Here is a 25618-nt window from a genome sequence, read left to right as displayed (position 1 = left end):
TCAGTCCCCTGTAGGCTCCCTGGTTGTTGGTATAGACTCCCTGAGTTCCTGTGAGCCAGGTTAGCTGTTTCTGTGAGTTTTCTTGTGATTTCCTTGACCCATCTGGCTCCTATAATCCTTCCTCCCTCTCTTTAGCAGGATTCACCAAGCTTGGTCGAATGTTTGACTATGGGTCTCTGCATCTGTTTCCATCAGTTACTGGATGAAGGCTCTCTAATGGTAACTGGGATAGTCACCACTCTGATCACAGGAGATGACCTGTTCAGGCTACATATCCCCTATCTCCACTGTCGCTAGGAGTCTTAGCTGGGGTCATCCTTGTAGATTCCTAAGAGTTTCCCTTGCATCAAGTTTCTTCTTGACCCCCCAAAATGTGCCCCCCTTTCTAGTCATCTTTTTCAGTTCTTTCCCCTTCTACCCACTCCCTAACCTGGTCCTTTAAGTCCCTCCTATTTGCAGTCTGCCCAGGAGCTCTCTTCTGTTTCCCCTTCCCAGGGTGATCCATGTGTCCCCTCTTGGGTCCTCCTTGCTACCTAGCCTCTCCGGGGCTATGGATTGTAGCATGGTTATCCTTTACAGAAACACTTAATTTTAAGGATAAATCTAGCAATAACAACACCAATACAACCCAATGACTTCAACATTCAAAGGCTTAACACAAGGCTTGCCTTGTTGTTATTAAGGAAGCACTTAAACTTGAAAGAATGAATGCGTCTCAACAGCCCCTGATGAACCAACTCATGATCCCTAAACTCCTCTCCTACTTCCCACCCACTCCAAGTGTCCCATACCCCAGCCTCAACCCCCAGGAGGCAAGAGCTACTTGGCAGGACTTCACAATGTCAATTTTAATTTCCAACATTGTGTTGTGATGTTTCAGAGTTTACACAGTTCCTAGGGAGAAGCAGTTGTTGCCATGGCAACCTTCAGGCCACTGCAGCGAGAGAGATTAGTGCCTGCCCAGACCTAGTAATTGTTGCAGTCTTTTCCTCTCGGATTCCTCACATTGGATGCTTGAGCACAAATACCAAGTGAGCTCCCACCAGCAATAAACTATCTGTTAGCTGATGCTTACATTTCAGACAAATTGGGGAGGTTTTCAAAGGCGTTAGCTTCTATCCTTTCCAGGGAATCACTCTGAGAGATTTCACTAGGGGAGAAAAAAAAAAGAAAGAAGAAACATGAGAGAAATAACCATGCCCTTGTGATAATGACCTCTATGTGCATCCTAGATGCTCCACTGTGTCCTCTGAGAAGGAACATGAGTGTACAAGTTGTCCCTGTATCACTAAGGGCTAACATTTCCCTTAGGAGCACCAATGGGTGTCTACAACTCGAGCCCAACTGAACTGTGAGTTTCAGACATCCCATTTATACAGAAGTCTTTCTTGTGTTTTCTGACTCTGAATCATACACGTTGGAAGGGCACAGGGCCTGAAAACAACTCTGGTCTGGGTTCCTGGCTGGACAGCTCTGGAAGGTGACACTCTAACAGAGTTTACTTGACGATTCAGGGCTTCTGAGATCTCTGAGGTATTGGTTCCACCACTCCAGCCAGGCTTGAATTTGGATTGAATTAGTTGTTTCATGACTTTTAACTCTGGGTTTTTCAAAAAGCCTTTTCTGAGATTCCTTCAAGGTTTACCTCCTACACATGACGTCATTAGATCACTCATGATTCTAATTATCCTCTTCCTTCAGTGTCTCTCTCTGTGAGCAAATCAAGACAAGGAATACTTTCTTTCTGAGTCCCTGGTGGCTTCATTTTGCCTGGTACATGGCTAGAGATTGAAGGAGTATGGGAGCAAATGGACCACTGACTTAATGTATTTCTTTAGAAAGATACAAAATAAATGCATCAGGTTTGTCATCCATCAATTCCCAGCATGGTGGTAATGTCACAACCCCCACAAAAGCTTACACTTGCTGCCAGCTGAGAAAAAAAAAGTCTCCATTTACAAGTGGAGTTTGTGTATTTGTTCATCTATGTAGCAATTATACTTTGAAGTATCATAAGAACAAAGGACCAGCTTAGAGTCAGTAATATAGACAATTTAGTCAAATCCTGGACCTGTGTCATCTTAGGAAAGTTGCTTACAGATGGGTTTGTGCGTTTCTAAGGTTAATGCTCACTAAAGGCTTCAGACTCCAGGAGAGCTTGGCTCACAGAGAGGCAGAGCCTAAGGCAACAACATTGTAATGGATGGCCCCTGGGCTCTTTCATCTCATCCCTGTCTGATGGTTTATTTACTTAAGTGTGCCCACTTTTCTCAGTAGGAAGTCTCAATGCCTTGAAAGTTACAGAAACTCAACATCTAAACAAGCAGAAGAGCCTGGCCAGCTTGCAGAGTCTCCCGTAAGGCACACTGTTATTGAGGACTTAGAGTTTTTAACATTTGTTTTATGTGTTGTGTGTATGTCTCTCTGTGTGCATGTAAATGCATGTGAATGTATCATCATTTTCTTATGTGTTGTGTGTATGTCTCTCTGTGTGCATGTAAATGCATGTGAATGTATTATCATTTTCTTATGTGTTGTGTGTATGTCTCTCTGTGTGTATCTAAATGCATGTGAAGTTACCCCCAGAGGCCGGAAGACAGCATTGATCCTCCCGGAACTGGAGTTACAGGCAATTAGGAGTCACACAACATGGATGCTGGGAACCAAGCTCCAGTCCTTAGCAAGAGCAGGAAGTCCTCTTCATATGATCGTATTTTTAATGTTATCATTGCTTGCTAATTACAAAGAACCGCAGAGGTTCCCTGTGGGGCTAAGTTGGTCAGTGCTGTCTTGTGTGGGTACGCAAATCTACTTGGGCAGTCACCTGGATTTTTAGAGGTGGCCTGTGAGGGAGGAAGTGACCACTGAGCTAGCTTGGCTCAGGCTGGTGTTATTGAGGACACACAAAGCTCTCTTTCCTAGAGAGTTTTTGTCCTGTGGATGAGGTCTTCGGCTCTTGAAGCTGAAACTCAGGACCAAGAGCCCGAAGTCTCCCCGAGGAACACGAGATCATACGGCATCCGGGGCTGCTTCGTGCTTTCCCTGCATGCTTTTCATCGGCACAGTTAAAAATCCTGGGCTTTTGTCAGGCACTTGTTATATTTTAGATACAATGATTATCTTATGATGCACAATAAACTTCTAACATTTTCATCAATGTGGGAGTTATCAAAAAAAAAGGTGACATTAGGGAATAGCTGTTGAGGCAGAAGGGGAACTTTTATGATTGGAAGCTATCTCTTTTCTACTTAAAAAGAATATTATCGCTTATCAAAATGTATTCAGTTCTTTGAAGCAAGGTTAATTATCTGGATTTTAATGACTCTCAAAAATCATACCATTTCTTCAAAGGCTGCTAGATATTATTTGTATTATAAAGATAAAAATAGTTGGGTTTCCTAAACACAGTTTCTCTCCTAGAAAAAATTATCCCCTTTCAACTGTGTTTTTCTCTTAGAAAAAATTCTTTATTTCAATTATAATTGTCTTTTGATGTGTAGTATCTTACTTACATTTTTACAACCTCATTAAGTCCCTTGAAAGCCTGAGATGGGATCACTTTGACAGGGAGATAGGTAAGTGATCTGGAAAAGAAAAAAGAAAAGGTAAAAGCTTAAGGGTTGGGACTTCAAGTTCATGAACAGTGTGTTGTGTGTGTGGGGTGTGTATGTGTGTGTGCAAGCGCGCACTTGTGTACATGTGTGTGAACTTGCCACTGTAAGGTTAACAACTGGATTCCGGTTTAATCATCTAAGGAGTCATTCCTGGTCCTTATCAGAATGCGTCACTAGCTGGTGAAGATGACGAATGTTGGAATCGAATCTCTACACTTCCTCTTCCTGGTCATAGAGCCCCGAGAAGGCCATGAATCCTCACACTCCCTCTACCCGTCATACAGCCCTGAGCAGGCCATGTAAGCATTCTGCTTCAGTAACAATTCCTGTCTTGGAGAAATTTTGAGAGGTTTAATCAGGATAGCCCCAAACAGAGCTACACTGAGTAAATAGTCACCAGTTCTGAAGCGTTCTGCTTGGTTTTGAAGGGTGGATAAGAAGCTATTTGGGGTCTGAGGAAACAAGCGGGGGAATGACAATCAGAAGCCCTGTGAGTGGGAACAGGAAAGATCCACTGGGATATGTTTCTGTTTCAACCTCATGACCTATTGCAGGGGCCTTTTTCCAGTCTCTGAATCGGTTCACTTTCTGCCTCTCGTTAGATTCTGGGCATCTCGTGGCATCTGAGGGAGGGTTTCCTTCGGACGCTCAAAGCCACAGGGACCACCTAAGGATTCTTACAGTTGTCCCCAAAGCTGCACAGGATGTAAGTACCGAGAAAAGCATGACAGTTAACTACAGCAAAGCCAGTGCTGAGGGACCTGGGAATGTCTAAGGACCCTGACAGAAGGAGAATTTAGGAGATGCAATTCCAAGGCAAGGACAATTATTCAACTATTGGTTGAGTGTTTGCAGTGGCTCAAGACATTTGGGCCCAAGGCTATGAAGGAAGTAGATCAGGACATATCCGATGACAGTACACGTGTGAGAACAGCCTGGTCGCTCATGGTCGCCCAGGAGCTCACTTAGCCACTAGGAAAGCTCACTTCCTCTCTGATAGCAAGCTTCAGTCAACGGGTGACAGAGAGGACTTGCTGCCTTCAGAAGCTTCCGTGTGAGTGTTGTCCACCCACCTATAACTTAATTTAATTCACAAGACAGTAGGACAGTGGGGTGAAATGGGTACTTCCTTTAACAGGAGAAATTCGGTCGTGAAGAGATTGAGTCAATGGATCAAAGAGCAACCAAGCAGACTGCCTCAGAATGCCTTTCCTTTTTTGCACTGAATATTGCACATTTGAGTCCTAATCTTTTCTCTGTTGGGAAGCAAAGCAATATACCTTGTTTCTCATGGAAGACTGTTCTAGAGTGTTCTACCCTCTCTGTTTTTCTCACAAATCCAGTCACCAGCAATTCCTTCCTTGGATAATGCAGAGGAATTTCAGAAACTTCATTTCTGGAAAATGCTTTCACTCAACAGTTTCTTAGAGACAGAGGAATAATGAAAACAAGGTTCTGGTTCTGTTCTTGAGGACACCCCTCCCCCAATATTCTTTTTTTTTTTTTTGACTTTTTTTTATTGAGAAAAAGGAAAAAAAAAAGTTTCCCCCTCCTCCCAGCCTCCCATTTCCCTCCCCCTTCTCCCACCCTTCTCCCTCTCCCCCCACTCCTCTCCCCCTCCCTCTCCAGTCCAAAGAGCATTCAGGGTTCCCTGCCCTATGGAATCCCCCAATATTCTTTAACCAGAGCTTTCAGAGCAGCAGGGGCAGTGGAGGGAGAAACCTCTTTGCCATGGCATCTTTGTTTCCTATATTTCTCCTGGAATTCTGTCCGCTTGGCTTACTGATTAAAAACACAGTTTTATTGCTCTCCACACTGCCATGTCAATAAATTTCGGAAAGAGAAAGCTGTATTCTACTGTACCCCATGCAACATCAATAAAACCGACAGCCAAATTCCAGTGCCAGAATCTTTATTGCTGGGGATAATGCAGCACAGAACATATTTTGGAGAGTGTTTACATAAAAGCTTCAGCTGAACCCTTCAGAGCTGTTTATTCATGCAAATGGCACTCACAGCTGAAGCCTCTGGGCAGACAGGCTCCCCTTCCAAATGGGAGTACGCTGTGGTTCCCACAGGAGCAGTTTGCTTTAGATTTGACCAGGGAGGCTGCTTGAGCTGTTGACTGATGTAGGACTGAGGGATGAGGAGCAAAGGTTGGACAGAAGCGAGAGTGGCTGTCCCCAGTAGAAGATGGAATTCTGCAGTTGATGTGGACTCTGCTGAGCAGAGAGGGAGCTGAGATGAGAATAATGTCCCCACCATCAATAGGACTACTCAGAAGGAGGGCGGCTTTGTGGGTGTGGCTAGGTCTAGAGAAAGGCCAGAAGGAGAGAAGTAGAGTGAGGAGGTGCCTGGTCACTGACCTCTTCCCACAAAGCAGCTGGAGATCATGGTCCCATGGTTCCAAGACAGATCCCAACTGGTTTATCATTAGCTCATATTTTTATTCCAAGATATCATGTTTTCATTTCTGATTTGTCTTCAATTGACAACAGTTTCTGTGCAGTCAAGCGCCTGTTTTTCATCTTTGAAAGCATTCATTCATGATGTGGCCCACATTTTTTATATTAAATATTCACACATAGTTATGCGGGGCACTGTGACATTTTCACTCAGGTATATGACACATGTTGGGCAGATGAGTAATTGGTACGTCCACCAGCTCAGACCTGCTGCATGGGTGTGTGTGCTAGAAACTGGGAAACCTTCAAAATCCTCTCTGCTTGTCAAAACATTGACATAGTCATTTAATTGTTGCCACAGTTAACTTACTATGCTGTAGGATGACGGAGTTCAGCCTCCTTCCCAGCTGTGGTTTGTAAAGACCCCTTTGGCTGCCCTGCTGTCCAGGGTGCTCCCTTCCTGATGGATGCCTCTGCTGGAGTTGTGCCTCCTCCCCAGCTGTGATTTCTTAGTACCTGTTTGGAAATCCTCCTTTTGAGAGTGCTCCCTTCCTGGTGGATGCCTCAATTATTCTTTCCATGGTGGCAGGAACAATGACCTGATAAGCCCACAATCCTATTCCCATGAACACTAAACACCGACAAATAAAACCCATGAGTGTTTTCATAGTTTCAGAATGTTACCAATGCTGAGGAGAGAAGAGCAGAAGTCAGAAAGGGGATTCAAAAATTAACTAAAATCAGAGACTCAAGTGGCCAATGAAACCCCAACATGCAGGCCCCCTCATGTTACATTACCCCAAATAAAGACATATGCTCAGTTAAGTCCCTGTATCCAAGAAGCAAAAGGAGAAGAAAATTTTGTATTTTGACTGACCGTCTTTTCCTTTTCATTTACTTCTGAAGTTAGACATATTTTCATTAAAAAAAAAAATGTGGCTGTCAGGAACCCCTGTGGAAAAGTTGTTATAGAGCAGAAGTCGGGAGAAGGGTGACAGAGGGCAGAGGAGAGAGGGAGGCCATGACAGCAGCTCTTCAGGCTAGTCCCCAGAAAAGAACGGGTGCTGTGCGCAGAGCAGAGAAGGCAAAGGAAGGCCTCTCCCTGTTCCAACTAAAGCAGGTGGGTGACACTCCTAACTAACTATACATCTCTCCCTAGGGGACCTGGTGTAGTTGTTTTCTCTGTGGGGGCCTACCACCCCAGCTTCCAAATTTCCAAATAAATACGTGGAAACACAGTTTTACTTATGAATGCCCGGCCTTAGCTTGACTTGCTTCTAGCCAACTTTTCTAACTTAAATTATGCCGTTTCTCTAACCACACTTTGCCTCTGTGCCTTTTGTCTTTCTTTATTCTATATATCTTTCCTTCTTACTCTGTGACTGGGTGGCTGGCCCTTAGCCTCCTCCTCTCCTCCCTTTCTCATTCCTCCCTCTTCCATATATTTTTCCTCCTATTTATTTTCTCTGCCCGCTAGCCCAACCACTTTCTCTCTGCTGCCTTGCTATTGGCCATCCAGCTCTTTATTAGACAAATCAGGTGCTTTAGACAGAGTTAAACAAATGCAACATAAAAGAATGCAACACATCTTTGCATCATTAAACAAATATTCTACAACATAAATGAGTGTAACACACCTAAAAGTAATATTTCACAACAACCTGGTGATTGAAAACAAGAAAAAGAGGCAACAGAAGGGGCCTCATTCTTAGTCGGTCTCTGGAGCCACCAGGCAGTTGCCAGGCTAGAGAAGCAAGGAGTCTAGGATGAGTGGGAAGAACCAGGGCCCAGCAGAGTCCAACTTGCAGCATGGGCTGCTCTCTGAGTGGACAGCCATGGCACCATGGGCGCTGTGCCGATTTCACCTGTTAGTCTCTCCATTTGAGACTTTGACATATCAATGGTGCAGTACAGGTGACACCTGGATTATGGAAAATCCAACTTGGCTGTGACATTGAGGTTATGACAAGTAGTTAGCTGGGATAACAAAGGCTGCCTCTGCTTTACCAGTTTTGGGATGGTCTCTACTCATTGAGTTTGTGGGTTCCAAGCCACATGTGGCTAAAACTTCAGAACTGGTCTCTATTCCTTAGAGTTGGAACAAAGCCACTAATAATCCAATGATCCTACAAATGGCTACATGTCCTGCTTAGTTTTACTCTCAACTGAGTCTTCCAGGAAGAGGAAGCCTCAGCTGAAGAACTTCCTGTGTCAGCGGGCCCATGGTCACGTCTGTGAGACTATCTTGATGAATGATTGATGCAGGAGAGGCCAGTCTACTGTGGCCTACACCACACCTTGGAAGGTCTAAGAGAGCCAGAGAGGGAGGTGGCAGTTGGCTGTCCTCCATGCTTTCTGCTCCATGTTCTGCCTTTACTTCCTTCAGTGAGGGAATGTTACCTGCAAGTGTAAGCTGAAAGAAAACTTACCCCTTCTAGTTTCTTTTTGCCAGAATGAAACTAGAACATTGTGGTTCTTCTAAAGTCGTGGGCATATTTTAAATGGGACGGAATCCTCTTTGGAGAGCAGGGATGCCCCTAGTGCCCACTTCCAAGCCATTTTGGTGCCCCCTAGTGCCCACTTCCAAGCCATTTTGGTGCTTGTTTTACCCAATTTCCTTATCTAGTAGGTAACCCCAGATGCTGTCTAGTCCTTTCTCCCTGTCATCCCCAGCACCAGATCCCCATCCCTGAGGGGGAAACACTGCCTGAGCACAGTTCCTAGCTATCTGTGTAGGATTAACTCAGTAGCTCATGCTGCTGAATTCTGGCTGCCCGTCAAACTAAGCCTTCAGGCACAGATAGGGACCCTGTACTGGGCTGTATTTCAGTAAACTCTCTGGTGAGCTTCAGTTCATAGGTGTGTCCTCTACGTCACCTCCATGGACTGGTGCTTGCACATGCGTTACCCTCATCTTAAGACTCTGCCCCATTCTTCTCCCAGGAGGTGTGGAGGAGGGAACCACTCCTTCTCATGGTGGTCATCCCAGAAAGGACCACCCTATCTTCCAAAAACATTTTAAAGCTTGAGCCGTTAACTGTATCCCGTTTCTGCCCAGTCACAATGGCCAAGCTTAATTCGTGCCAGAATTAAGCAGCTGAAAATTCATGTAATTTAGATAAATCCAATTTCCATGAAGAAAAAAAAAAGGTCAGTTTATTATGCATTCCTTAGTCATTTCTAATGTCTCCTAGGTCCTTGGGGATGGGGCTTGAGTTTAGTAGCACAGAGAACTCTGGAAGGAGCCAGTTTGTCCAGTTCACTGGCTGGTCAACCAGCTCTCAAAGTAAGGTTAGTTTGGACAGGCCTTGTTCTGCAGGAGGGCTCCAGGGGCCCCACCCCTAAGGAAGCAGAAAGGAAGCAGATGGATTCAGAAGTCCTTGGTTAAGAAAACCTATCAATTGAGATACATTTGAATTATCAAAAGGCCTTTGTTCTACAGAAGGATTCACTGCAGGGTTCCTTGAAATAGCAAACTCTCTAGGTGAATGGAAAAATAGACTTCAGGTGACACTTTTTTAAAAAGACAGGTTCTGACTGCACAAAGCAGTGACAGCTGCGGGGCTTTCACCTCTGAGGTTTCTCAGAGTGCAAATACTTCCCGAGCAGCCCCACCTGAGACACTGAGGCAGAGCTCTGACCAAGGGAGTGGAGGGCCAGAGGAGAAAGCCGGCATTCATCTGAGTTCCCCAAACCTGGGTAAAGTCTTTGGTCATTTTGTGGAAGCTCTTCCCTTTCTTTCTGCCTACTATGGGACAGGAGTGAAGTAATTTTATTAACTTCTAACTCTTTAAGAGAGTCCTCCCCATTATCCATTCAAGAAAGGTACAAACACACATACATTTTTCACAATCCATTAGCTCATTGCTAGAGCTACACCCTGAATTTTAAAATAGAGGGGGAAAAAAGGAGAACTCAGAGGTCAAGGCATTTGATTTAAAAAAGCAAAACAAAACAAAACCTTTTTGTACATAAAACTATTGAAAAGTGGGCTGTCTCTTTAATTTCAGAGAATGCTAATGCTTTTGTGTTTATTACATACAGTCTGTTCTACATTTAACAGACACAAGATTTTCCTGATCTTTTTGACCTTCTCAGCAATTGCAATAAAGTTTGCTTTCATTTAGAATGAAATGGAAATGGTTTTACTTCTCGCTGGGGATAGCTTTATCCTGGCCTCTATGCTTCAGATTTGCCTTGAGAGATCTAAGGCTTCGATGCTAACTCAACCTGAGGTATGTGGAGCAGATAGCTACTTACATCAAGAAATCTTGGGGTGCCCCTGGAAATGACAGTCAGGTGAATAGCACCATGATTTGCCGGACACACTTCCTGTGTTAAACCCATGAGCTGGAACTGGAGCAGGAGGCACCTACAGGTTCTCTGTGTCAGTTCTTCGCTGCACAGAGGCAGACTCAGGCTAGGAGAAGCGCATTGACTTCCTGAAGCATGGGATAATTCAGGAACAGATCCCTGTCTTGGTCACCACATTGTGGTCCACTGTTGTCTTTGCCAAGTGTCAAGGGGCCCAACCCTACAATCTTGTGCTTTCCTGTGAAAAGTCTCACCTTCTCAATGGAGCCCTTGGTGTTTGGAGGGCACACTCTCAGTCCTTAACTTGAAGATGCCGCTACAGTCCTATTTTCGTTGAGGCTTTAAAGGCCCCCAAAGTGGATTTTCTCTCCTTCCTCTGTCCAATTCTGGGCCTAATGACCTCACTCTTTTAGCACTGCCTGAGGTTTGGGGATTTCCAGGTGTTTATGTGACCACGTCCCCTCTTCTGCCATTGATTATCTGGTTTCTGGGGCTTCTGTTTTCACACAGTCTCTTCTTCTGGTCCCTTTGTTTGTCACTAGCCCTCATTCTTGGTCATTCTCTACTCTACCTTGAACATTTTGGGGTCTCCTAAAAGATTTTTCTCCATTCCACCTGGACTTCTTCAACCCTGTCTATTACTGTTACTGACAATTCCCCTACGCCACTCTGGTGCTCAGGACCTTCTCTGTTGTCCCTTAGCCTCATTCACTGGCAACAAAAGACTTAGTGTACTCACATCTTAATCTTTGTCCTTTCTACCCCTGTTTCCTACACTAGACAGCCACTAGACCACATGTGGTTGGTTCCCAATCAACAGCAAATGTGTCTGAATTGTGATGATTTGCAAGTCTCAAAAACATACTACGCTTTGAAACCTTGGTAAGAAAAATGTCGTATGGCACAATACGCTTTGTATTGCTTGCTAATTGAGGTGGTATTTTATATATACTAGACTAAATAGTTTATTAAAATTCATTTCATCTTTAGAAAACTTCTTAAATGTGGCTATTAGAAAATTTTAAATTATGCTCACGGCTCACATCTTACCTCTGGATAGCATCTTTCTAGACAGATCTAATTACTTGGGCTTCTTGAACTAGCCTCACACGTCCATGATATCATTCCCATTGTTTCTGCCATCTGCACATCTTCACCCTGCTCCACTGACCAGATTCTCCCCTTACTTACAGGTCCCTCTCAGACCATGCCCTGGAAGGAGTGTAGCTCCCATATGTAACCGTGTGTGCTTTCTCTCTGGAGCAGTGTGAGGAGCACAGAACATGCATGCTGAAACCACAGCACTCAGCTTCACATCACCGCTTCATTTCAGATCAGTAGACTGCAGGTCATCCATAAAAGCTAGAGTTTTGATGCTAAACTTGAAGACACCAAGACAGAGAGAGGGTAGGGGAAGAGATAACTACCACTAGGAATGTTTGGAAATGCCTTCTGCAGACCTACTATTTTATAAGCCTCCTAAATATATATGTATCCATATAAAAGAGTTCAGCTGGAGTTATCCTATAGATATAACTACAGAGATAACATCTGTGGTGGTGGGAAGAAGAATGGTTCCCATGGTGTAGGCACCAGGGAGTGGAACTGTTTGGGAGGATTAGAAGGATTAGGAGGTGTAGCCATGTTGGAGTAAGCATGGTGTTTTGGAGGAAGTATGTCACTGGCGGGTGGGCTTTGAGGTTTCAAAAGCCCATGTCAGTCTTTTTCTCTGTTTCTCTTCGTGCAGATCAGAATGTAATGCTCTCAGCTACTGCTCCAGTACCTGCCTTCCTGCCACCCTGCTCTCTACAATGATGATAAAGGACCCACCCTTCGAAACTGTAAGTAAACCCCCAATTAAATGTGTTTTTTTAATGAGTTGCCTTTGTCATGGGGTCTCTTTACAGCAATAGAACAGTGACTAAGACAACATTTTTCCCAGAAGCTATAGGTTGTCAAATGAAAAATCCAGTGCCAGGTGTGGAATACTTCCCTCAAGCTGTTGGTCAGGGGTGTCAGGAAGATCCCCCAAAGTATTAAGGGCTATTCTCACTGTCCACAAGAACTCAAGGATAAGACCCTATTTCTGAAGGTGCCACACATTTTGGTTCCAGAACCTGGAGAAATCAAGATGGAACAAATCAAGTTGATTTCCTCCTTACTGGCTAGTTCCACAGGTCTGGAAGGGGCTGTGTAGGCAGCTGATAGTAAAAATGTCATCAACAGTCTTACTCAGCTCTAAACTTGATCATTTGCAATAATGACAGTGTGACAAGATATGACCTGACTGTAATAGTGGCATAAATGTTAGGTTGGTTACTATTTTCTGGTTGTATTTAAGGCTTACTCCACAGGAGTAAATGCTTTACCAGTAAAAACAATTTGGCTGAGAACCCACTGTATCAAACTGCCCTCCAAATTCCCATTTCTATGCCCATGGATTAGCATAGCTCTCAGCTCTTCACAGTGAGGTTTCCTTGTCTAATAGACAGTAGCTAATGCAGAAACTCATCCCTGACCACAGGAATGAGAGTGTCGTGGAGTGCTCAGCCGGAAATGGGACATCTGCATATGCGCCCCCCCCCCCATCAAGGCTAAGAGTCCACTGCAGAAGAGTGGGCAGAAAGACTGTGAGTGCCAAAGGTCGGGGGAGCAGAGTGAAATAGTGTGTTCTGAACATGACAAGATTGCTATACTCATCAACTGGAACCAGCTGTGATGGCTGCAAGGGAGGCTCATCATCCCCAACTCCTGAAGAGCTGTTGCCAGTTGATGGCTTCTGCAAGATGTAGAGTCAGTTTTAAGGGTGTGGTCCCTAGTAGGCTTATCACTCTCCAGTCTATGAGTGTGTGGGCAGTTCAAATTGGACTTGGTAGGTTACTTCATTTTTAAGTGAGATTGTAAAGCTGGCCAGAGGTACAAAGAGATGGATCTAAGAGGAGTTAGGCGGGGGAGGAGTAAGAGTGAATATTATCAATACATTGTATTCAGTTCTCAAATAACTAATAAAATATCACACTTAAAATTCTTACGCCGTATTAACCCAACCCTTAGCACAGGACAGGCACTCAGGCTGCGCCTCTATTCATAGCTTTTTGCTGTGAACGGCTGAGGCTGTCTGGACTGTGCCTTACAACTCCAGTTTTTTAGCAGGGACCAGCAATGACAGGTTCAATAATTTGGAGTTGGACTCCAAATTCTATTTGTCCTGGGTCACTCTTAGGTCTATAAAGTACACGTTTCTTTTTCTTCACTTTGCCTCTCCACTGGTCAGGGATAGGATGACTGTGAGCAAGGGTGGCCATCCCTACTTGGTACTTTTTTCTTAGACTCAGCTTTTTACAAGCCCCACTTGGTAACCTTTTAGGGAGATGACAGAGAACAACTTTTCGTGAAATGTTTTGACTCTAGGGAGCCACTTTGAGAGTTCACATTTGCTCCTTGATTTAAACCATTCCAGCCAGTTGGAACTTCCCCAGTGGGAAGTGCAGTTTGAGTGACTCTCCTCTGGCCATTTCCAGAGCACCCAGGAAGCTCGTGCAAGGACTCCATGAAATGCCCTGTGAACGAAGATGCTAAGAAGATCCTATGGATAATGGCTTTTCCAAGTCATTTGTGCAACAACTAAATTAAAAATATAAAGCCTCTGAGGAAAATGGTAAACATATCTAAGCTCTTACTCAAAATCCATTTAAAGTTTTCTAAAGACACAGAGCAAAATAACTCAATGTGCCCTCTAAACTAGAATTCTTCCAGCAATAATATAACACGACAAGAATAACTCTGGTAAATGAAACTCCGTGTTGAATTCTCCCCAGGGAATGGCTGTGTCATCCGTAATGATTTCTCAAAAATATTTCTCAGAGGTAGAGAATATTACATTGTCAGGGCAGCAACCCAACAGATATGCTTTAGGAAGCTCCTTTATTCATTGTAAGTTTCTCATGCCCAACACTTCAAAATAACTTTCTCCTTTTATCTTTGGAACTGAACATGTAAATACTGGCTGCAGCTGATATACCAAACACTGCTAATCAATCTGAGGATGGAAGTGAGGAACCTGCAATCACACAGCTCACCTTGGTCAACTTTACCAAGGCTTCTTTGCTATTTTGGCTAAAATAGGTGGTTCCTACCACTGATCTCCACCATGTTTGTGATCGTCATCTGGTTTGTAACACCTGCATTTCCTTCAGTCACCTGAACACTGGCCCTTTCTCTTATATGGTTCCTGGACGTCAAGGCTTGGGGTTTTGGAGCTGTATTTCAGAGTCTAGACCTTAAATGGTCATCAAGTCAGACCTGACCATTTCCAGGGTCTAATCTGAAGCCTGGGGATGGGAAATGAGGAAAGAAAAGGACTTGAAAGGAGCCTGGCAGTCCTATGATGGGGCATCTGCATCTGAAATCATCTTGGTCATGAAGAGGGATATTTCAGAGGCAGTTCACACAGGTTGTCAGAATATTAGACTCCAGGCCATAATGAGCTCTGTTATTTTTAGATTTTAACTTATTTGCCTCCCAGGTTGAGTAGAACCAGTGGATTATTTTCTCTAATGCCCTTGGATGGCAGATGCTGTTGTGTGGTGGTGTATCTGTGCTGTGGGTGACAGACACTTGCTGTGTGGTGTTGTATCTGGGGCTGTGGGTAACAGACACTTGCTGTGTGGTGGTGTATCTGGGCTGTGGAGTTTTCATTCTTCCTGCATTGCCAGTTCACGATAATACTTTGTTATTATGGAGAAACTCAATTTTCTAGTACTTTGGCTCTGTTGCCATGCTTATCCTCTTCAAACAGAGCCCCACTCTGAGGCAAGAGCCATCACACTAGAGCCGTGGTCACACTAGAGCCGTGGTCACACTAGAGCCGTGGTCACACTAGAGCCGTGGTCACACTAGAGCTGTGGTCACACTAGAGCCATCACACTAGAGCCGTGGTCACACTAGAGCCATGGTCACACTAGAGCCGTGGTCACACTAGAGCAGTGGTCACACTAGAGCCATCACACTAGAGCCGTGGTCACACTAGAGCCATCACACTAGAGCCGTGGTCACACTAGAGCAGTCACACTAGAGCCGTCACACTAGAGCCATCACACTAGAACCATCACACTAGAGCCGTGGTCACACTAGAGCCGTCACACTAGAGCCATCACACTAGAGCTGTGGTCACACTAGAGCCATCACACTAGAACCGTCACACTAGAGCCGTGGTCACACTAGAGCCGTGGTCATACTAGAGCCATCACACTAGAGCCGTGGTCACACTAGAGCCGTGGTCACACTAGAGCCGTGGTCACACTAGAGCTGTGGTCACACTAGAGCCATGGTCACACTAGAGCCGTGGTCACACTAGAGCAGTGGTCACACTAGAGCCATCACACTAGAGCCGTGGTCACACTAGAGCCATCACACTAGAGCCGTGGTCACACTAGAGCAGTCACACTAGAGCCGTCACACTAGAGCCATCACACTAGAGCTGTGGTCACACTAGAGCCATCACACTAGAACCGTCACACTAGAGCCGTGGTCACACTAGAGCCGTCACACTAGAGCCATCACACTAGAGCTGTGGTCACACTAGAGCCATCACACTAGAACCGTCACATTAGAGCCGTGGTCACACTAGAGCCGTGGTCACACTAGAGCAGTCACACCCTTGCTGTAAAAGGCACAGGATTTACTGTTAGGACAACTCTGCAGCGAAAATTAGGGAAGACGCCTGTGTCTGAATCTAGACTGCCTAGGGTTGTCCTCCTGATCAATTCACACCACTTAGGGGCCGTGCTTGTCACACCAGAGCATCTCTACCCCATGATGGTGGCCATGAGGAGGTAGGGACCCAGGAGTAACTTCCAGGCATCAGAGTCAAGGGCAACTGTCGGAGCAGCAGAGGACAAAGCCTTCCTTCTGCAAGTCGAGTTTGGCTTTCAGACTAGGCTTTTCTGAATTTGGTTCAGGTATTATTAGAGGGTTATAGTTCAAGGCCAAGTGCAGAGCAGCCGTGAGGACTTTGCTGCCTGGTAGGGTGTCATCTTCCAAAGCGAGGAAGCTGGAAATAAAGGAAGACTCAGTGGAGAAGCTCCCAGGGACAGCCCACAAGCCAGAGCCTGGTGCGTGGTGTTCTTTTCATTCTCTTCTCAATAACCAAACCAAAACAAAAGATCTGGCAGGAAATTTTCATTAAAACCTATATTTTTCTTTAACCAAGAGGAGGTGCAGGCACAGAGAACATCTGTTCTAAGGAGCCAGCTCTCTTTGGTTTGAAGTGAACAGCAAGGCTTCTCTCTATGGTCCTGACTCAACTGCTAAGCCTTCTGAACAGCCGGGGTTGCACATGGTTAGGGCACCTTGAGGGCTGCTGCTCTGAGAGATAGTATTTTGGCAAGAGTTTTTTGTTACCTTACTTCGAGAAATGGAGGCTGAAGCTGGAAAGAGCGTTGGTTAAGATCACTTGCTGCTCTTGCAGGGGACCCAGTTTTATTTCTAGCACTCTCATGATGCTGACAACCAAACATTTGTTGTTCCAAGGATCTGATACTTTCTTCTGACTTCACTGGGCACCAGAGTTCCAGGTAGTGCATACACATACATGCAGGAAAATACCCATACATACAGCATAAAAATTAAGTTTTCTTTTCAAAACATTGTGTGTGTGTGTGTGTACGTGTGTGCGTGTATGTAGGTGTTGCATCTGCCTCAGTTTTTGCACACCATGTGCTTGCAAATGCCAACAGAGGCTGGAGGGGGTCAGAATTCCTGAAACTGGTGTTACAGGCAGTTGTGAACTGCCTGGTATGGATACTGGGAACCAAACTTGGGTCCTCTGCAAGAGCATATGTGTTTGTAACTACTGAGTTTTCTCTTCAGCCCCAACTAAATCAATATAACAAATGAAAAAGAAATGAATGGGCTTGAGAGGCAGAGAGTGGTTGGTAAACAAACAGAAATGAGCCTTAAATTCACAGATTTTTGAGTTAAACAATCACAACCCCAGACAGCCGAAGGAACTTGTTTTCAAAATGAGGATCTACTTCCAAAGCCAAAGAGATCCTTGTGTTATCCAATTGGTTTCTATGCCTTTGCATTGAGATTTTAGGGGCCGTTTGAGTTTAGTGTTCTGCTATGGGTATTATTTACTTTCTCCTAAAGGATGATTTTCAAAACCAAAATCTGGTCTTCCTATAGCTTGGTACAAGGAGACTCTTTATCAGCTAAACTGATGTAAGAATTGCCTTCCAAGCATGACGGAAGTTCAGACTTCTCCAGGAAGTCCCAAGTACTTGCAGGAGTTTGGAAGGCTTTCTCTTCTGTTTTGTAGACACTTTCATGTGATGTGTTAGCTGGTGTTCCCTGCTCTGGGAACCTGTATGTTCTAATGCACTTGCCTTGGTTGTTATTACTGTTGTTGTTTTAATGGCTCCCTGGATGTGGACCCATGATTAAACCAGTCTAAATAAGTATAGTTATGTGAATAAGTTGTAGTCCCCACCTCTTATCTTATTAACTAGTTGATTGACAGGTTGCAGATGCAGTATTGGGGATGAACCTGGGTTCTCATGTCTACCAGGCAAGTGCTATCACTGACTTACATTGCCAGCCAGGTCTTGGTTCTCTGGAGCTGCAGCTGCTATTTGCCTTTTAAAGGACAGACAGAGTGCCAGTAGATTGCAGGGTCTGGATGCTGACATAGCACGAAGATACAAAGAACTCCCTTGACCCTCCCCACTACCGGTTTAGAATAGAGAGGTCTGTGATGTTTAGATGTGGCGCATGTTAGCACACACATTCAACTTCTTGCATTGGTTTGTTCTGTTCAGCTATGTATGTCCTCAGGTTTTCGAGGCTGACTTTGCGCTCCCAATGTAAACAAGGCTGACCTTAAATTCCTGGAAATAGAACAACCTTCCTGCCTTAGCCTCCTGAGTGCTGGGATTACAGTCACGCACTGCCACACCCAACCTGTCCCCTCAATCCAATCTCATGAGGCCTGATAAACAGTTTAATCATAATGCCTCTGGAATTCTGGGAATCCTGAGTTAAATCTGACTTCTTCAAAGGGCTCTCAGTCTGGCACATTGATTGAAAATTAACAGCTGAGGGAAGATTTGCCCCCATGAAGTGTCTCAGTTTGGCTTGTTGTAACTTGGGAGAACAGTACTACTGGTATCTAGTGGTCAGCGATCAGGGATGCTGGCCCACCAGTCCTCCACAATAAACTACCTCTGCCCTCAAATGTTTAGGTTCTGAGGTTCAGACACCTGTCTTGATAAAATAGGGAAGAAAGATGTCTGTGAGTGGAGGTGTGCATGTGTGTGTGCTGTGGGTAGCAAGTATGGTGAAGCCTTGTGGGGAAGAGATTCCTACTCAGAGTTTGTGCTCGATCTCTTTGCATGCAAGCACCAAACATTGACTTGCATTAGTCAACAGGCTATTTTCTCTCTTTTTGTATGAATCAAAGATTTCTGATGACTTTTCATCTTCCTTTAAAATTTGCATTTTTTTTTCTCCAAAAGATCTGGGAGAGGAAGAGGAAGAAGTCACTCAGCTGTGTTCTTTTCTTTCCAGACATGCCTTCTGGTGGAACCTGTGCTTCTTGCACAGGTTTTGTTCCCTCCTTCTCTGTTTCAAGGTCCCCTTTCTTCTCCTGGGTCCCCAGGTCTTCCTCTGGAGTACTCGGCCCCTCATGATTCAGTGGCTCCCTGTGTTTCTCAGAGCCTATGTCCTCTTTCTCCTCCTACCCTGGTCTCCTGGGAGAGTTCCCCTCCTTGGAACAGAGTCACACTTCCCAGTGTGCCTGTTTCACTGCACTGAGAGCTGATTAGACCCCGATCCCCCTGGAGGGTAGAAAGGGACTCAGGCAAGTGTCACGATGCTCATCGTCCAGGCACACTGGACTGGAGAAACTCATGTTTCTCCTTAGCAACAGTCTCTGGGTTGTGCCACACGCAAACAGCTAGAAACTTGATCTATGTTTAGAAGGCATAGCATGCAAACAATAAATTGCCACGATTATTATTAGCATTTACTTACAAGTTTTCAGAAACTGTTTCAATAGCAAGAAGATCAACCTTTCTGTTGTCATAGAGACAAAAATCTTTATATAACTATGTGCAAGGTGAGAGTTCCCCCCTCCCTCCCACCAGTTGCCTAGAGCTAATAAGAAGAAAGAAAAGGGAAATTTTTAAATTATTTTTTCCATTTACTCCCTCCCCCTATTAGAAAAACGAAAACGTAGGAGGTTGCTTCTTGTGTCATAGCTCAGGTTTTAAATGCTTATGTCTTTAATGAGAAATGCAAGGGGCAGAAACTATGAATAGTTTGAACAATGGCATTTTGAAAAATTGCCAGCAGCGTGTTGTCAGTGATTAGCAATTATCACTCATGCACCCTTTGTTCTTCTTTTCAAACCAAAGAGCAAACCTCAAAGATCTTAGGAGGCAGAGTCTTCAGCATCTGGACCGATTGAAACACAGGTGTATCTACTGAGGGACACAGTTGAATTCTGAGGCACTGTGAGGTATTTACCCTCCTTTCCCTGCCACAGCTTGGGTGCCCCCTTCCCCTCTGCAAAGGCTAGCCATGGCACAGCTCTCTTCTCAGTTCTCTCTTGTGTGTTCACTTCAGATAATTCATTATCCAGAGTATGTTTCTGTCTTGTGATGATTTTTTGTGGCTTCATTCATTTCTCAACATAAATGATATAATTATGATGGGCTCAACAGTCTGTGGCCCTCTTCTTTACTTCAACATTGAGTTATACCTTTGTCCACACACCTTTATTCAGCACACAGATGACCCTTGTCCTAAGAGTAACCCTTCCCTTAAGTTCTTAGGCTGTTGCTTCCCTCCTACTCCAACTGAGTAGTTCACTCTAACAAATGCATCCTTTCCTCATGTCTGGTGTCCTCTGCCTGCCCTTTCTTATGGAATTTTTCTTGTATTCTTCTTTGAAGAAAACCAAACCAAACCTTCCATTGTTCTGGTTGGTTTCCACCTGTCTCTGACTTTGAGCTTTTAAATATATGCTTTCTTCTTCCATTGAATAGGCATATGTACAGAGGGGGTGATGGAGCGAGGACACTTATAGCTGGAGGAAGTTTATACCACTATGAAGAGCAAGGCTTCAGAGTTTTCCCTGGGGAGTTCCCAGAGTTTCTGATTCAGTACGATAGGCCTGAGATCCACGTCTATCCTTGAGATGTTCCTTTGAGGCCTCAAGTTCACACTTGGAGAAACATTGTTTTGAAGTGGCAACCTTTCTATTTTTTTTAAGTAAACATTTGTTTTTACATGGATGTTGGGTTCTCAGTGTTATTCCTACAATGGCACTACCTTCACAGAGCTCTCGCCCGCAAAGGACAAGGTTATTTCTCATTCACCTGGTTTTCAGGAAGCACGACCTTTGTAGGAGTTGCCATGCTTGGTGCAGGGTTTTCTAAATGTCTACAGGAGGATGCTCTGGATGATGGATGTTAAGGGAGGGCCTGTGGAGGATGCTGAGAGTTCTCTAGGATCCCTTCTAAGCTTCCAGAACCAACTCCTTCTAGAGAATCAGAGTTGCTCACTGTAATTTTATTGTTCCTGCCTCCCACTTAGCCATAGTATGCAGGGCAACTACTCTGAAGGCTTGTTTAAACAGTGCTGCAGGGCAGTGAAGGAGTGTCACTACGGTTTTCTTCAGGGAAGGGGTTTATTAGTGGTCCCCTCTAGAGGCAACATGTGAACAACTTAGCATCAAAGAGTTTAGGACTTGACTTATCTGTCTCTTCTCCATCCTTAGCTAGAGGCAGTTTCCACCCAGTACCAAAGCTGGAGAGGCTGGAAGCAGTTTTTTAATTAAAGGAAAAGCAATTTTCTTAGAAAAACAAACAACTGCAGAAAGGTAATTAATAAGGTCTTTCTTTGCCACCAAGGGACCTGGAACAAGGGATTCCTTCTTGTTAGATCTCAGAGTTGTCTAACGTGTAAAAGCCAGGTGTGCAGGAAGGGCTGTTAGCGACTGTGTCACTTGTAAGAGCAGTACAGGAGGCTTGTCACAGAAGGACGAGGCCAGAACTTGGGAGGCAGATTCCATGGATTTGTCGATTGATTGAAACAAATTCTATTAGCATGGCCATCACCTTCAGGGAATAGACTGACAAGATAGTTAATGGAAAGTAGTTAAGAGAACCCCTCAGCCTGTAACTGTTCTCACAGCCACGACTATCCCTAGAAGGCCATTAACTTGTCCACAGGGAGCAGACCAAATGCTCAGGATGTGTCAGTTCCTCCAAGAAGCTGGCAAGGATGCCTCCGCAGGGGACATGCTAGGGTTTCATCCCTCCCCCATCAGAGCATGTGGCTAAGGAGCACTGGGAAGACCCCCACCCCACCCCGTGCATTTGTGCTACCTCCTACTTTATTTGGCGCTTTTATTGGGATGAAAGTCATGTAATGTAAAATCCACCCATTTCAAATGATTGCTTTAGTATTTTTATGGGAAGCCATTACCACAATCTAAGCTTAGAAAAATCTCATCACCCCTAACCTTACAGCCATTAGCAGACACCCATCCCCAGACCCTGGGAACTACTAACCTACCAGTCTGTCTGTTCATTTCCACATTAACAGGATCACGCAATGTGAAGAACCCTTTCCTAAATGGAAGGACATTTGGCATCTTAGCGCTAATGGCACCCTCCTGTCTTTAACCCAAGGCTCCAGGAAGGGTGGCCTTCCTCTACTTGCTGGCATTTGCAGTCCCTCACTGGCGTCTGTGGGTGGCACACCAGAAGTCAGAAAACAGGCTTTTCTTCCCGCACAGGCATAGCTAACCTGGCTGAGTGGCAAGCACGGTGCCACAGACACTTATTGGCGACCTGGCGACTGGAGGCCAGGCAGTCATCGTCGCTGCTGACAGATCAGGTTACCCTTGGCCCCAGGGCCTGAGCCCTTTGCTTCTAGACTACCCATGGCAGGTGCGGAGCCCACAGCAGCCTACCTAAACCCGGCTGCCCAAGGGTCGGAACCACTCAGACTGCTCAGGCAGAGAACACTGGCGAAGGAGGGCCACTGGATTCATCAGGCCTTCAGGCAGCGACAAAGAGAGACCTCCCGTGGCTTCACAGCAGTTTTAAGTTACCTGCCTCAGTTTCCCCATGATGAAAGTAGAGGTCTGGGCTGCACAGACAAAGACAGACAAACTCTGTCACTGGTCCTTATCACAGGCAAGGGTGAGAAATGCTATATCCTGCTTCCCAGCAAAGGGGCTCAACATTGAGTAGCAAAAGGTAGGGACCTGGGGCACCATGTACTCACAGTCTGGTGAGGCCGTCGCGAGGGCCGGGGCAGCGCAGGGCACCGTCAGGGGCGCAGTCGCAAGGCTCGGGGCAGCGCGACCCTAGCAGCTGCCGGGGCTGCAGCGGTGATGGCTTTAGCATCAGAATCGCCAATGCCTGCAGCAGTCTCAGCGCTGGGGCGCGTTGCCCCATGGCCCGCCAGCCGAGTGTGAGCTCCTGACTGGGCCAATATCCTGGACCGCCCGGGGGCTGACTACCACCTCTGCCCGCCCCTCGGCCTGCCTTCCCAGCTGCCGGCCCCCGCCTGCTCCAGCCCTCCCCTCTCACCCTGCCTCTGGCGAGTCCCTGCTCTCCTTGACCTGGGACAGTGGCCAGCTACCCCATCGCTGCTTCCCAACGACCCGTCCCCTACACTAAGCCAGCAAATGAGCCAAAGGTTAGAAAGTAGAGTGGCATGTGGTAGGGGTTCTGAACCCCTCCCTGCCACGGGCGTGAAGTGATTTGTGGCAATTCTGAAACGTGTCTTGCTTCTATCCATCAGAAGAGCGGAAGCGCCTGCTGGGCTGTGTTTCACTCAGCTCCTCATACTTAATCCTAAGTATCTTTTCCCTCTCCCCCTTCCCAGGTGACTCGTTCTACTTCTCATGAATGTAACTGTTCTTAGCATAGCAATTTGGGTCTGTCCTCTGTCTCTCCACTGTATTGTGAAGTCTTTGAGAGAAAAATCCAATTCGGATTCACTGTGTATTCTTTCTGCAGTTAATAAAGATTTGTTTCGTGAATGGGGGAAATGACTGCGTGGTGCAAGCACCTAACTCCATGGGTGCCCAATGTCCTTTAACTTTTGTTATAGATGTCTTGCCTCATGTCACATCTAAGTGTCACGTCAAACTCTCAGGGCACTTACTGCAAGAACTCAACGCCACACGAGATATACAATTTCTTTGGTCAGCCTACTTACAGATGGACGAATCCTGTTTGGACCCATGTCTACCAGTCTCTCAGCCTTGTAAAACCCCTGCTATGAGCTCTGTGATTCTAAATCCCAATGGAAACAAGAACAGATCTTACAGCAACCCTGGGAATAAACCACTTTCCCTCTGCTATGTTCCTTCCAAGGATTAATTCTGAACTCTAGAAATGTTTTTCTGGAAGAGGTAGGCTGTGAGAGCTGAGCAGACCTCTAAAGCGTGCAGGGTGGGAACCAGAAGGACAGATCTCTCTTGAGGACACTTCTCAAGGGCCGTTTCCTCAGTCACCAGGTTATAGTCGCTATCACTAGGATTCTTAATTCTTCTGGCTTTGCCCACCTGTGATCTCTCAATTACGTTTTCATGGTTTTGTGCACGTTTCCCAAAGCTTGCATGATCCCCTCTTCCTTTTCTGTTTTTCCATTAGCTAAACTCCTGGTTGTGTTTCAAGACAGACTCCTGCCCGGTTCCTGCGAGCCTTACGTGACTCAGCGTAGCTTACTAGCACCTGTAGTTAAAACCGCAGTTAAGGATGTGATTTTGCTTTCTCCTGTCAGTAGATCTTAGTTAGTACTGCATTCTCGTTTGAAGCTGGTGCTCCGTACATACTGCTGAACAAGAAAATGGACATTAAACCCAAGCTCAGGCCTATAGCTGATACTCCGTGGGTCCTGCGACAAGAGCCTCACAGCGGAACTGCATCTATTCTCAGTGTCCCCATATTTATCTTGGGATCATGCTGGACTCCATCTTTAGCTTTGTCAGATTTTAGTAGCGCTGGTGAAATAGCACTGGGCTTCCCAACATTTCTACCACGTAGCCTTGGTGGTAAGAGAGAACAGTTGAGCTAAATGTGACTGAGTGGCATTAATTGCAAGACTCATATTTTATTTGTGGCCTTTATTTTTATTTTATAGTATATCTATATCTATATCTAATCTATATCTATATCTAGTGTGTATGTGTGTGTTCCTAGAGCACATATCTGTTTCCAGTACTTGATGTATATTGTTTGCAACCAACCGCTGACTGAGAGCAGTGGCTATTCCAGGAAGAGCTATGTCACCGTGTACTCCAGCAGCAGAAGTACTGGGAGATGAAGACATCGTGAGGTTCTTCTGCTCTCTCACTTGCTCATTAGTTTCATCCTCTGTAGGAGAAAGAGCTATTTTTGTTCAAAGGGTCTTCCTTTCCCAAAATGCATGGACTTTGTGAGGGGTTCCCATAGAGTTGCTGTATATATAACCTGATAGTTTGTTGAGGAAATCAAATTCTGGTTTTTTATTGTTTTTATTGAGCTATATATTTTTCTCCACTCTCATCCCTTCCTCTCCCCTCCCCTTCTACCCTCTCCCATTGTCTCCCAATTTACTCAGGAGATCTTGTCTTTTTCTACTTCCCATGTACATTAGATCCATGTATGTCTCTCTTAGGATCCTCATTGTTGTCTGGGTTCTCTGGGATTGTGAACTATAGGCTTTTTTTTTTTTTTTTTTTTTTTGCCTTATGTCTGAAAGCCACTTATGAGTGAGTACACATGGCATTTGTCTTTCTGGCTCTGGGTTACCTCACTCAAAATGATGCTTTCTAGATCCATTCATTTTCCTGCAAATTTCAAGATGTCATTATTTTTTTTCTGCTCTGTATACTTCATTGTGTAAATGTACCACATTTTCTTTATCCATTCTTTAGGCATGGGGCATTTAGGTTGTTTCCAGGTTCTGGCTATAACAAACAATGCTGCTAGAAACATAGTTGAGCACATGTCCTTGTGATATGATTGAGTATCCTTTGGGTATATACCCCAAAGTTGTATTGTTTGGTCTTGAGGCAGGTTGTTTCATAATTTTCTAAGAAATCTGATATCCAAAGTGGCTGTAACAGTTTGCACTCCCACCAGCAGTGAAAGAGTATTCTTGTTACCTCACATCTCTCCAGCATAAGTTGTCATCAGTGTTTTTGGTCTTGGCCATTCTTACTGGTGCAAGATGGAATCTCAGAGTTGTTTTGATTTGCATTTCTCTGATGGCTGA

At 45.1% G+C, this 25618-nt stretch overlaps 1 protein-coding gene across 1 annotated transcript in view; it reads right to left on the bottom strand.

Moving 5' to 3' along the window:
* Lhcgr (luteinizing hormone/choriogonadotropin receptor) overlaps positions 1-22806 on the bottom strand; it is a 50405-nt gene extending 27599 nt beyond the window's left edge. The window contains exons 1-3 of the mRNA XM_041630492.1: positions 22634-22806; positions 3513-3584; positions 1076-1150 (exon numbers count right to left, since the gene is read on the bottom strand). Coding sequence (XP_041486426.1) covers positions 1076-1150; positions 3513-3584; positions 22634-22806 — 320 coding nt within the window. The remainder of the gene's footprint in view (positions 1-1075; positions 1151-3512; positions 3585-22633) is intronic.
* Positions 22807-25618: the final 2812 nt, after the last annotated feature.

This window comes from Microtus oregoni, unplaced genomic scaffold, assembly GCF_018167655.1.
Source record: "Microtus oregoni isolate MIOR12 unplaced genomic scaffold, Mior012 000034F_ref0000314, whole genome shotgun sequence".
Lineage (NCBI taxonomy): Eukaryota > Metazoa > Chordata > Mammalia > Rodentia > Cricetidae > Microtus > Microtus oregoni.
The sequence above is the reverse complement of the archived record's forward strand: the minus strand, read 5'-3'. Positions and strand labels throughout refer to the sequence as shown.